The 12,548-nt window shown below is 40.8% G+C and overlaps 1 protein-coding gene across 12 annotated transcripts in view; it reads right to left on the reverse strand.

Annotated features, from left to right (window-relative positions):
* Positions 1 to 12,548, reverse strand: part of DOCK7 (dedicator of cytokinesis 7) — a 157,008-nt gene that overhangs the window by 89,471 nt on the left and 54,989 nt on the right. For all 12 annotated transcript variants that reach the window (XR_013544958.1, XR_013544959.1, XM_072997730.2 and 9 more), the window contains exons 11-14: positions 12,256 to 12,421; positions 10,488 to 10,630; positions 6,516 to 6,609; positions 5,446 to 5,608 (exon numbers count right to left, since the gene is read on the reverse strand). Coding sequence is in view for 10 of the 12 variants with exons in the window: in XM_072997730.2 (XP_072853831.1) it covers positions 5,446 to 5,608; positions 6,516 to 6,609; positions 10,488 to 10,630; positions 12,256 to 12,421 (566 nt within the window). In the remaining 2 variants the exon portion in view is untranslated. The remainder of the gene's footprint in view (positions 1 to 5,445; positions 5,609 to 6,515; positions 6,610 to 10,487; positions 10,631 to 12,255; positions 12,422 to 12,548) is intronic.

The following is a 12,548-nucleotide window of genomic DNA, read 5'->3' on the forward strand; positions in this document are numbered from 1 at the left end:
GACCTTACAAAAGCATTTGATCTGGTTAGCAGGGATGGCCTTTTTAAAATACTTCCCAAGATTGGATGTCCACCTCGTCTCCTTAACATCATCAGATCCTTCCATGAGGGAATGAAAGGCACTGTAGTTTTTGACGGCTCAACATCAGACCCCTTTGACATCCAAAGCGGAGTGAAACAGGGCTGTGTCCTCGCACCAACACTTTTTGGGATCTTTTTTGCTGTCATGCTGAAGCATGCCTTTGGATCCGCAACCGAGGGCGTCTATCTCCGGACTAGATCAGACGGAAAACTCTTTAATCTCTCTAGATTGAGAGCGAAGACCAAAGTCCAACTGAAATGCATGCGGGACTTCCTCTTCGCAGATGATGCAGCCATTGTTGCCCACTCTGCCGAAGACCTCCAACAACTCATGAATCGTTTCAGCAAGGCCTGCCAAGACTTTGGACTAACAATCAGCCTGAAGAAAACACAAGTCATGGGCCAGGGCGTGGACTCACCTCCCTCTATTACCATCTCCACACAAGAATTGGAGGTTGTTCATGACTTTGTGTACCTCGGCTCAACCATCTCTGACACCCTCTCTCTAGATGTCGAGCTGGATAAACGCATTGGCAAAGCAGCCACCATGTTCTCTAGACTCACAAAGAGAGTATGGCTCAATAAGAAGCTGACGACACATACGAAGATCCAGGTTTATAGAGCCTGTGTTCTAAGCACACTCCTGTACTGCAGTGAGTCATGGACTCTTTGTGCACGGCAGGAGAGGAAGCTGAACACCTTCCATATGCGCTGCCTCCGACGGATTTTTGGCATCACCTGGCAGGACAAAGTTCCAAACAGAGCAGTCCTAGAACGAGCTGGAATTTTCAGCATGAACACATTACTGAAACAGCGACGTCTACGTTGGCTCGGGCACGTCGTGAGAATGGCTGATGGTCGGATTCCAAAGGATCTCCTCTATGGAGAATTAGTGCAGGGAAAGCGCCCCAGAGGGAGACCACAACTGCGATACAAGGACATCTGCAAGCGAGATCTGAAGGCCTTAGGAATAGACCTCAACAGATGGGAAAACCTGACATCTGAGCGTTCAGCCTGGAGGCAGGCGGTGCATCACGGCCTCTTCCAATTTGAAGAGACCCTTGTCCAGCAGGCCGAGGCAAAGAGGAAGTCACAAAAGCAGCAAAACCAGGGAGCCAGACAGGGGACAGACTGGATTTGTCTTCAGTGTGGAAGGGACTGTCACTCCCGAATTGGCCTTCTCAGCCACACTAGGCGCTGTTCCAAGCCCTCCATACAGAGCACGCTACCATAGTCTTTCGAGACTGAAGGATGCCTAACAGATTGTGGTCCTCATCCTGGCTATTCTACTTGCACAATATAAGGAATATAGCTCATTTGCACATGATCTCCATGAACAACAAAAATAAGAGTTCAGTTCTAAGCTGTGTGCAAGTTAATTTTGGAAACGATACACTGGAATTTTTTGATAATCTTGTCAAAAAAATGTTATGCCTTGGGTTTGTAAAAATGATAACTACTTTTTAAATAAGATAAAAAAAGCAATGCTGGAACTTGTACCAATGGAGCTTCAGGCAGATATAAACTTTTTGTCATAATGTGAACTGTTTTGTTTTAATAAGCAACCTTAACAGTTTGGTCCTGATACGCCTCCTATATACTGTTGAAAATAATGTACTCTTGCTGCACACTAAGCAGTTGCCAATCAAAAAAAGGGGATTTGTGCAGAACTAGCTTCGGACACAAATTGAGTTGTTAAAAACCAAACGGATAAAAGGGACACAGGAAGATTTGCTGGATTTTAATGATTTTTCATCACACTACTGCTGTGCATTATGATAGCAAGGTTTTGTACACATTTTAGCATTTTAACTGATCAATGGATAAGAATAAACAGCTGTTTCCTACCTTAATTTAGTATGCAATAGGTCTACTTGAAACAAGTTATAACAAATTGCTTTGATGTCAATTATATGACAGCATACTTACTAATGTTAGTGTATTAAAAACAGTTCTGAAAAACTTATAAAGAAAAATTTAAATACCCATACAGTGCAGAAAATAAGTATTATATTAAATCCAGAAGTGGCTGGCCATTTTTTTAACAAATAGTTTTTAAACTCTTGCTTAATGTGCCATCTCCTTTAAACGCAATGATCTATAACATGCTGTGGAGTTGCTATGGGCATCTAGCACTAATCCAAGCTAATTCCGCTCGGTTGCAGATTCAGGAGAAAGGCACTAATCACAATTTATTTTCTTGTACATTTTCTCTAAGTCAAATTTGCCCAATAAGTTAGTGTGAATCTCTCACAAAAAACTCAAAGAAAACAACCCAAACATCCTAACTACACATCCATCTGTATTTCAAGACACACATGTTCTTCAGATAAGTTTAGCTATATGAATACTGATAGTAGTAGCACTGGAAACCCCAGTGCTGTGAGAATCATATAATTCTTTTAACACAGATAAAGGGAACAATTGCAACAATGACAAGAAGCAAGAGATTACAAATTAAAAGCTATTCAAGCTTGGGAATCCTCTAGGATGATGCCCAACATTTATTTATTTATATTTTAGAATTATTTTTTGGTTCAGCTTTGGTGCAGCTTTCTGCCAAAGAAATATGTAGATAATAGCAGCCTAAGTTTGCCACAAGGACACAGGAACTGTCAAGCTAATTGCATAAATAAGAATTATCTTGGTGAAGGACTATCAACAGTGGTCCATCCAATGCAATATCCTTTCAATTAAGATGCATAAGAGCACACAAGCTGTTATTTCCCAGTAAGAAGGGCACCCACGTATCAAAATGCAGATTGAAAATGCAGGTTCAGCAGTGGGTGTTAGCTGCAGAAGAGTAGGTTTATCAACCTAATGCATCAAAACTAAGATTCTTATAGCCTCTTAAATATTTTTCTGGCATATTTATTAGAAATTTCTTGAACTTTAAGCTATCACAACACTCTCTAACATTCTTACCAGCCAAAATAGCTCAATAAACAATGTTTACAATTCAACCAGGTTATTCCCTTTGCAACGCCCTATGGCTAAATTAGGTGGGGCTCGTCAGCCATGGAAGGCAGCCCATCTAGGAGAAGGAAAACTCCAATTTCAAACTTCCGCTGCATTGCGGCTATATCCACTCATGGAAAAGGCTTCAGGAGTTAACCTAGAGGCAAAATCCGGAGCTGGAGTCCCGAAGGCAGTTCATGTCGTTCTGCCAACTCCTGCAACATTGCTGGAACCAGTTGTATTGGCTCTTGCCTTTTCATTGGACCATTTCAGCAACGTGGAGAGGGGGAATCTGCTGCTTGGGTAACAGCCTATCCTCTATATCACTTTGCCCAGGCTTCATGCTCTGGAGAGGACACTCCTTGATTCAGAGCATGTTACCATAGTCTCTCGAGACTGAAGGATGCCTATGATGATGGCTAAATTATTCAGTGTGCAAAAATGCATTTCATTGGTCCATCTTAGAACTCTAGAACATAACCATCTGACATTCATTTGTTCTCACTGTATTACTGGGGCGATCCCTCACATTTTCACAGCCACCCTCTGCTTAGCTTGACGGCATTTACTATGTAAACAAAACCTCTTAATGCAAATAATCTTAACAAACTGATTACTAATGGTAAAGTCAAGAAATGTAATAATCTAATACAAGCTAATGATATACATCATTCACTTTTACAATGATCCCCACTGCCCACTCATGGCTCAATACCATTTCGGGGGGGGGGGGGACTGCAAGCATCCGGGTTCTAGAAGAGTCCCTGGAAAGAGTCTTTTTTTACTGTACTATACATATATTATTTGGTAGTGTGGTGTCCTTGCTAAGACTTTTACCTGCATTGATTTATTGCACATTCGCTAATGGTTGGCTGACCACAATTATTTTCCTTCTGCCCTAACCCCTAAAAATATACATAGTTGAAAAAAGACATGGAATTACCTTCCAAACTCTATTCTTGATTTGGCATTGAAGATTATTAAAATTCTCCTTGAGAAGAAAGACAACTGGCCTGCTCCCTGAAGAACAGCCAGGTTTTAGACAAAACTGTTCTGCTATTTTCAGAATTTGGTATGAGGCTAGTAAATAGAGTGTTGAAAACTGAAGCTCTTTCTAGCCCATGTCCTTCCAAATTGGTCTATTCCATACATAATATAAATATGGAGCAAGCTTAATTACATATGGTTCTGTTTGACAGTGGGTTCTAAAATGCATTAATTTTGCTGTACAGCTAAGGGAAAGTTAGTCAATTTTAGAGTGGCTTAATCACCCTGATTTCAAACTCGTCCTGTCCCAGCGGTAAATTACGCATAATAGAGGAACACAACCCAAAGTTCAGTCTTGATGTATAAGAAAGTATGATTCACATGGGCAGACAATAAGATGGGAGGCAATAAGGCTACAGTGGTGCCTCACAAGACATTTTAATTCGTTCCGCAAAAATCGTCTCGTGAAAAAAAAATTTGCGAACCCTAACCCTATACATAGGTCTCAAAAAAAGTCTTGCAAATCATGGTCATAGAAAAAAACGTCTTGCGAGGTACCACAGTGATCGCAAAAACCAATCGTCTTGAGGGTTTTTCGTCTCACGAGGCAATCGTCTAGCGAGGCACCACTGTATTTCTCTTCCCATGATCCTTCTTGTCTATGAATCAGGTCTCATCATTGTTAGTACAATATAATCGTTGTCTCGTGGTCCCATATATTAAATCCAATAGCAATTTAATAGAGTTCTTGGAGAACATTTTATAAATTTGGCATGGAAGACTAAGCAAGAAAGCATCAGATATGACTCGGGCTAATTATGAGCCTGACAGGACAACAATGGGCAAATTCCAAGATTGCTGTGGTCACAATGGAATTTTCCTCTGTTCTCACTCATGTAGCTTGGAGTAGCACCTGAAAACTGCCACCAGTGAATTTTACAGCTCCAGTTTGGGGGGGGGGGGTGTTCATAGAAGACCTGTCTCCTAATTCTGTTGGATTCTGCCATTCTGCCAGCAGAGCGCCACATGATCTGCTAAAACAATCTAAAAACTTTTTCTTAAGCTATCCACAGCCTGGGCAATTAACTGATTATTGAATGATTATCCTAAATGCACTCATTAGTCTCCGCATGATTTACTTCATATACTGTACCTGGTTAAACTGAATCAATAGGGATTTGGTAACTGAACTCCTTCATACATTCCACTGTTTTCAATGATCCTACTCTTACTGCAATTTACTATGCCGAATTAAGTTGTACTAAGAATAGGCCCAGTTGAGCTTATGGATGATTTGACTCACCAAATCTCCACTGCTCCAATAGGCGACTTTAGTGTGACTTATCACAATAAGCAACAGAATTTTTGCCAATGAATACATTATACACACTGAAGTTAAAGTCTATTTTTTCACTCTTACCTGTATGTTGTATTTGGAACATAAACATCCCTTGAAGGAAACTCGAGAATCTCTTTTGTTGGTCGTACTCTGCTGTCAGGGTAAAGTTTCACTTGTAGCAGCTCTGGAGTTAAACAGTACTGTGGGTTCTCTGGAGCTGGAGAAATGTCTATCTTCAGCTGAGCTATGTGAAGAGAAATCATATTATTTCTTTTAACCTTGTGAACAGCTACTTGCCTGGTTGCCTGTGATGGCTAAGAATTATTGTCAGGTGACCAGAAAGAAAACTTCACCGAAGAAGTTTTATTTTATTTTTTTGCTGGGTACAAATTATTAACATATTGTTCTAGAAATAGCTAAAATCTCACAATATAGGAAGATTAAAACTGTGTTTTCTGAATTATTAATAAGTTCTTGTTACAGAAATTAATATGTGTTCTATGCATTCTGAACCAACAACTGCAACCTGATTTTTGCTTTGATGGACCCAGTAGAATGTGGAATCAAATTAATTAGTATATGTTCTTTTGTCTACAGTATGAATAGATCAAGACTCTGAGAGGTAATTGTGTTTAATTCATCATATAGGACAATCACCTTTCATTTATCTTGTTGACATTTTAAAACTCATTTTTATAATTGTCAGCCATACCTACTTATTACAATTCTGAAGCTAGCTGAAACTATCAAACACCTTACCTGCATTTTAAAAGGTAAAGGTAAAGGTTCCCCTTGACAATTTTTGTCCAGTCGTGTTCGACTCTAGGGGGCGGTGCTCATCCCCGTTTCCAAGCCATAGAGCCAGCGTTTGGTCCGAAGACAATCTTCCATGGTCACATGGCCAGTGCGACTTAGACACGGAACGCTGTTACCTTCCCACCGAGGTGGTCCCTATTTATCTACTCGCATTTACATGCTTTCGAACCGCTAGGTTGGCGGGAGGTGGGACAAGCGACGGGAGCTCACTCCGCCACGTGGATTCGATCTTACGACTGCTGGTCTTCTAACACGGCAGCACAGGCTTCTGCGGTTTAGCCCACAGCGCCACCACGTCCTTACTTGCATTTTACCTCCAAGCAAACCCAAAATACCTGTGATAGGCCTTAGCCTCCGCAGAACAGAAGACGGCCTTCTCATATCTGCAAGAAACTTGTACAGGTCTTCATCACTCAGACGGTCACCTTCCTATTGTTGACAAAATTAAAGATGTGTTATTTTATTTTATTTGTATACTGGACCATTAGTGCAAAGTACTATTCTGGGCCTTAAGTGTGCTGCTTATATAACACCTCATAGTGTTTAAAGCTCTCTCTGCGTGGTTTACAATTTAGTTATGCAAGCTACACATTGGCCGCTGCCCTCCCACCCCACCCCATGAGCTGGGCATTCAATTTACTGACTCGGAAGGATGGAAGGCTGAGTTAACCTCAAGCCAGCTCCATGAGCCCAGGATCAAACTCAGGTCATGAACAGAATCTTCACTGCAGTACTGCAGTTAAACTACTGCACCACAAGACTCCATCTAGAATTCAGATCCAATTTAAGTGGCCAAACAGGGAGACAAGAGAAAAGCCTTGTTTGCTGTCAGAGACACAGTTAAAAAGAACTGCCTAACAAGCTGTAACAATTGTTTCCTCCTCTGGTTTCCTCATCTCATTAGCTTTTTGGGGGGGGGGGGGTGTTGTTTAGGTGCCCTAGTACAGGAACGCTGGCTTCCTAATGTTGTTTTTTTAAAAGTGTTGCCAGCTTTGCAAGCTGAGAGGCTTGGCTTTGCCTTTAGCTCTTAAAAAAAAAGATCAAGAATGAATGAGTCTTGCTTATGGGTACGGTGTATGGTGGAGCGATGTATGGTGGAATGGTGGCTTTTCTGGATCTGTTCAAGAGCTCACACACCTGAACTGATGCAAATTAATACATTTTTTAAAAAAGCAGAAGCTCTCTATAACTGAACAATGTACCACCCTGAACACCACTAATCTCATCCTATTTTTGGAGATCTGCAGGGTTCGGCTTACTACTTGAAAAAGAGATCACCATGTAAACCAGGAATCTTCAAATATAGGTACGAAAGACTTTACTTAAAAACTGGAAAACTACTGCCAGTCCGAATTGACAAAACTGGGTTAGATGGGCCAACAGTATGGCCCTGTGTCATACTGTGTTGGGGCACTTTCCACATTTCTACAAGCTCTTGCTGGTTTCCTGATAGCCAAGTTGCTAATCGACTGAAATAGGAATATGGAATTTAGGTCAAATGCAGTTACTCTGTATGTTAAGAAAATTATAAAGAATAATAATTCTAATAAACTTCCACATTATTTAACAGTTGCAAAAATAATCTTGATGTAGAATCAAGCTGATGGTTAGTGTGATTGGCAGGATACACACAATTTTAACATGTGTTCTCAAAGGTTTTTTTTTAAACATGCTTTGAATTTCGGTTGAAAAACACATAGTTTTCAACTTCTTTTTGAAAATATGAGTGTTTTAATCCTGCCATGCTGATTCTGAATATTTTGAATTGATCCACTGTCAGTATGTCTAAGTCCTCACAGAAACAGGATATCCCCTTCCTCTAACAATCACCACCGAAGAGAAGTGGACTGTTAACCCAAACATTTCAGGTTAGTAGGTCAAGATACTGACCACCTTTTTTGGTGCTGTTGTGGTGACACAAGAAACATTAATCTTGCATAATCTCTGGAATGCCTCTCTAAATAATCATCCCTGAATCAGCTGCTAGATTAGAACGGATTTAATGCTGTCCTGAATTTCTACAGCAACATGGTGTATTTTCTTCCTCTTCCTCTTCCTCATAATATATCCTTTGAATCTAATCATATCATTAGACCTACTCATTTGTTTTCCTTCATGCAAACACCATGCTGTGAAGGGAAGAGTGAAGTTGTATTTGCTGGCCTACTGATTCTATCACACTGTGGCCACTCCACACAGCTGCCCTACTTCTGCTCCTGGAGAAGGATGGAGGATAGTCTTGTGACTTTAAGTCTATATGAGCTTAAGCACCAGTAAAAAAGAGGCAAAGGAAAGCTTTCAATAGGAAATTAGGGATTTCCATACTGACACAAGTGCTCTTTTCTAGTATTTTTGAAAAGCACAACCATGAATGTTTTTTTCCCTAACACTACTCCCCCAGAATTCCTGGAGGAAAGCAGAAAAGCTCGGAATTCTCTCAAACACAATTTTGTATACACTTCCTCAGAAATACATCCACTCTATTCAAGGGAGATTTTTTTCCATTTAGAGTGTGTTCAGACAGTAGCAATCTATAAACATACATTAAGAATAAATATGGACTTCTATACATATTTACAGTGGTGCCTCGCAAGACGAAAATAATTCATTTCGCGAGACCTGTCATCTTGTGAAATTTTCGTCTTGCGAGGTACATTTTCCCATAGGAATGCACTGAAATTTAATTAATGCATTCCTATGGGCAAAAAAAAACCTCTGAAAAAGTCACTTACCAGGTTAGGAGGCTTCCCCTGCACCATCGGACTGGCGGGGGTCCCCCGCAACTGCGATCATGATCAGAGGTCCCCCAGCAGTCCTCCGATGGTGCTAGGCAAGCCTTCCCCAGAACTATTTTTGAATTTCCCGCCCTTTTCCCCTGCCTTTTTCCATTCGGAGGCTTGCCTCCGATGGTGCTCAGCAAGCCTCCTCACGCAAAAAAGGCAGGGGAAAAGGGCGGGAAATTCAAAAATGGTGCTGGGGAAAGCTTGCCTAGCACCATCGGAGGACTGCTGGGGGACCTCTGAAAGCAGCAAGCACGGTTGCAGGGGACCCCCACCAGTCCTCCATTGGTGCTTCCCCAGCTCCCTACCTGGTAAGTGACTTTTTCAGAGTTTTTTTGCCCATAGGAACGCATTAATTAAAATTCAATGCATTCCTATGGGAAAATGTGCCTCACAAGATGAAAGGATTTTTGTCTTGCGGAGCACCAAAAAACTCGCAAGACGCTTCCGTCTTGCGAGTTTTTCATTGCCTGGGGAATTCGTCTTGCGAGGTACCACTGTACAGGGAAATAAATGGAGCCTACTTCAGAGGAAAGAAGACACAACTGCATAGAACTTGTGTAAGAACTGACTACATAGGAAGCACTAGCCTTTCTACTGGTGTGATTTAGAAACTGGATCAATTTCCAAATTACAGGTTTCATTTACTAGCATACAACAGGTTCTCCACTTCAGACCTCTCCTCAACATATGGAGGGTGTGCCTGGGCCAGTTGAAACTATCACAACAAAGTGGAAGGCTAGGTTGTGTCAGAAAAGGTGATAAGTGAATAGAGTTTTTCTCACTGTATCTGTTTTTAACTATTTGTCACCTGCTTTGAGTCCCTACACTGGGATAAAAAGTGGCTTAGAATTGAAAGGGAATAAAGAATTTTCTGATTACCCACCTTTCCTTGAAAGAAATCAAGACAATATACATGACTCTCTGTCTCAACCCACTCCCACCATTTTATGTTCACAACTACTGATTTAATTAAGTTAGGCTGAGGTAGAGTGCCAGGGTGAGATTTACACAGCAAGTTTCCCGATCAAGTGGAATAAGTCTTACCAGTTTTAGCTTGACAACCTAACCACACAGCACACTGGCTTTCCAGTGTAAAACTGTGAGTTCAGCATGAACAGATTCTGCTGAAATACCCTGTGAAGGTTTATCAGTGGTAACCTTTACATGAACTGCAAATGTCTGTTCTCACTGACCTTCAGATGATTCCCATTCTTTCCCCAGACAGTCGCTCAATACCAACAACTAGTTTCAACCCATATTGATTATGCTGGACTTTGACAGTACAGTTGAGGCAAACAGAAAAGGGGAGCCACAAATGGCCAAGATAGCGGCAGAATGAATAAGCAAGTCTAATTCACACATGTAGGGACACGCCTTAAGCCTTGATCTTAGCCCAGATCATCTGTTGAAGCTGTTAACATTAATCCATCTAAAGTAAAAATGTCAATCTGTGTCAATCTCAAAAGCATTAACTAAAATGGAGACTGTGACACACTGTTCCGATGGGCTTAAACTATGTAATACCTGTTTAAAGAAGTTTGTCACTGTTAGGGTAGCCGGCCTAAAGTTAGTCAAGTTGCAAGTCTCATCCCCACTGGTGGTTCTTTCCAAGGAACGCCTGCCAACGATGCTAGAATTTCTCCTCTCTGACCAAGATCCTTTGCGTTCTTTAATAAAGCAGAAGAAAAAAAAATAAACCAAAAAAATTGAAATAAACTACATTTATTTTAGGAACACTAGTTTGAAATTATGGGGAAAGTATGATAGAATAGGTGGTTATGCTAAGACAATCATACTCCTGAGGCATTAGGAAACCATGAAGCACAGCTGAATACTTCTGTTCCTCTCACGGCAGCCGCACCCCAGTGCTTCGTTCTTATTATAAAAGTCTCCATCATGTGAAGATTTATGCTTTTCTCCTGCCACATAAAATGATGAAGTTGGTAGTTTGGGAGGAGGGGGTAGATGCTGAACATTGGTTTCACATGAGCTGTGCAGTCCACAGCGATTAATTCACTTCTTTGGAAAATGTTCATCAGCCTGTAACACTCTCACAGACTTAGTAGCTTGGTTTTTAGAAAGCATAACAGATGGTTTACAAGTAAAAGCCTTGAAAGATAAACCTATTTGTTATTACAGGCTTGTCCTTTTCATTTCACCCCGATTTAGTGAGGGCAATGGGAGGCAAAAACGCTGATAGACCCATATTTTATATCAGAAATACTCCGAAGAGAATGACCAAAATAATAATAATAAGACCATAATTATGGCTTTACAACAGGAGTAGGTAACGTCCAGTCCTCCACCTATTGCTAGAATGCAACTCATCTCATTATTATCTGTTCTGGGTAGAGTGGATAAGAGTTAAAGTCCAGCAACCTCTGGAGGATACGGCTGCATTCAAGTCCTGCTGGTGAACTAATTAGCCACTGTGAGAACAGGCAGCTGATTAGCTATTGCATGAACTGAATGCTGGACAAGACAGGACCATGATGTAATACAGCAGGGCTCTTTCATTGTTCTGATGAGTGCCGACGGATCTATACTTGGCATCCTTTCTCTAAATCTAAACAGTGTTGGATGCCACAGACATTGAGTTACATCCAAACTGGTTATTCTGTAAATGGAAGCACTCCTTCAATTCATGAAATAAAGTGACTGAGATTCAGCAAGGACTCCTCGCAGGAGTCATTTGTGAATGAGAAGAAAGTAGCCCTTTACACTGCTTATACTGTTCTGGTGGATTCCTCAATCACTCGAAACAGATATTCAAGGAGTACAGGGGAATTCAGGGGGGAGGTACAAGCAAAAATGGTCTCCTCCTTAATTCTCCAGAATTAGCTGAATCTCCACCAACCAGCTACCTGGATCCATATTCTATATTATAAAATACGAGTAGGAAAACTCATGCTAGATGCTGGTACAATTGGGAAATTGGTCCCTGACACTCCACTCCTGTTCACCCCGGTGGTAGGGGAATTATACAGTGCCATATTGTTCCACAAGTCACTTATTCCACAGTCTTAGGAGTCAATATTTGTGAACCATGCTATTCATGTTTTTAAAAGGGTGCATTTAAACCGGCCACTTCTTTTTGGAAGACAAAATTCCCATAGATGATCAAACCAGATCCAAATTATACTGCAGAATAATGCCAAGGGTGGACTGTCCTTCAAAAAAGGAAGGGCCAGCCCATTTCAGCATATGCTTTTAAAAGCATGAATATCACATGCAATTTAGTTTTAAGATTAAAATGCACTTTAGAATTATCTAACATATTTAAAATACCTACCTCCCGTGGCAATCTCCACTTCTGCAGAGTCCCTCTCCAAACTTCCAGCACTGCTGACTATATTCATTAAATGAATGGCTGTCCATGCAAAAGGCATGCGGTATTTTCCAAGTCTTTGGCAAAACTGCTCGGATTGGCTTTTTAGTTTTTCTAGCTTCTCTTTATTCTGATTTTTTTTTTAAAAAAAGAACAATTCCCAAAATTAAAACATTTATGATACAGCAATACTGTGTCTGCTGAATGAGATACTATTTAGTTCATACAAAATAAAGAATAAGATAAACCTGTGAGCA

This window comes from Pogona vitticeps, chromosome 4 (assembly GCF_051106095.1).
Source record: "Pogona vitticeps strain Pit_001003342236 chromosome 4, PviZW2.1, whole genome shotgun sequence".
Classification (NCBI taxonomy): Eukaryota; Metazoa; Chordata; class Lepidosauria; order Squamata; family Agamidae; genus Pogona; species Pogona vitticeps.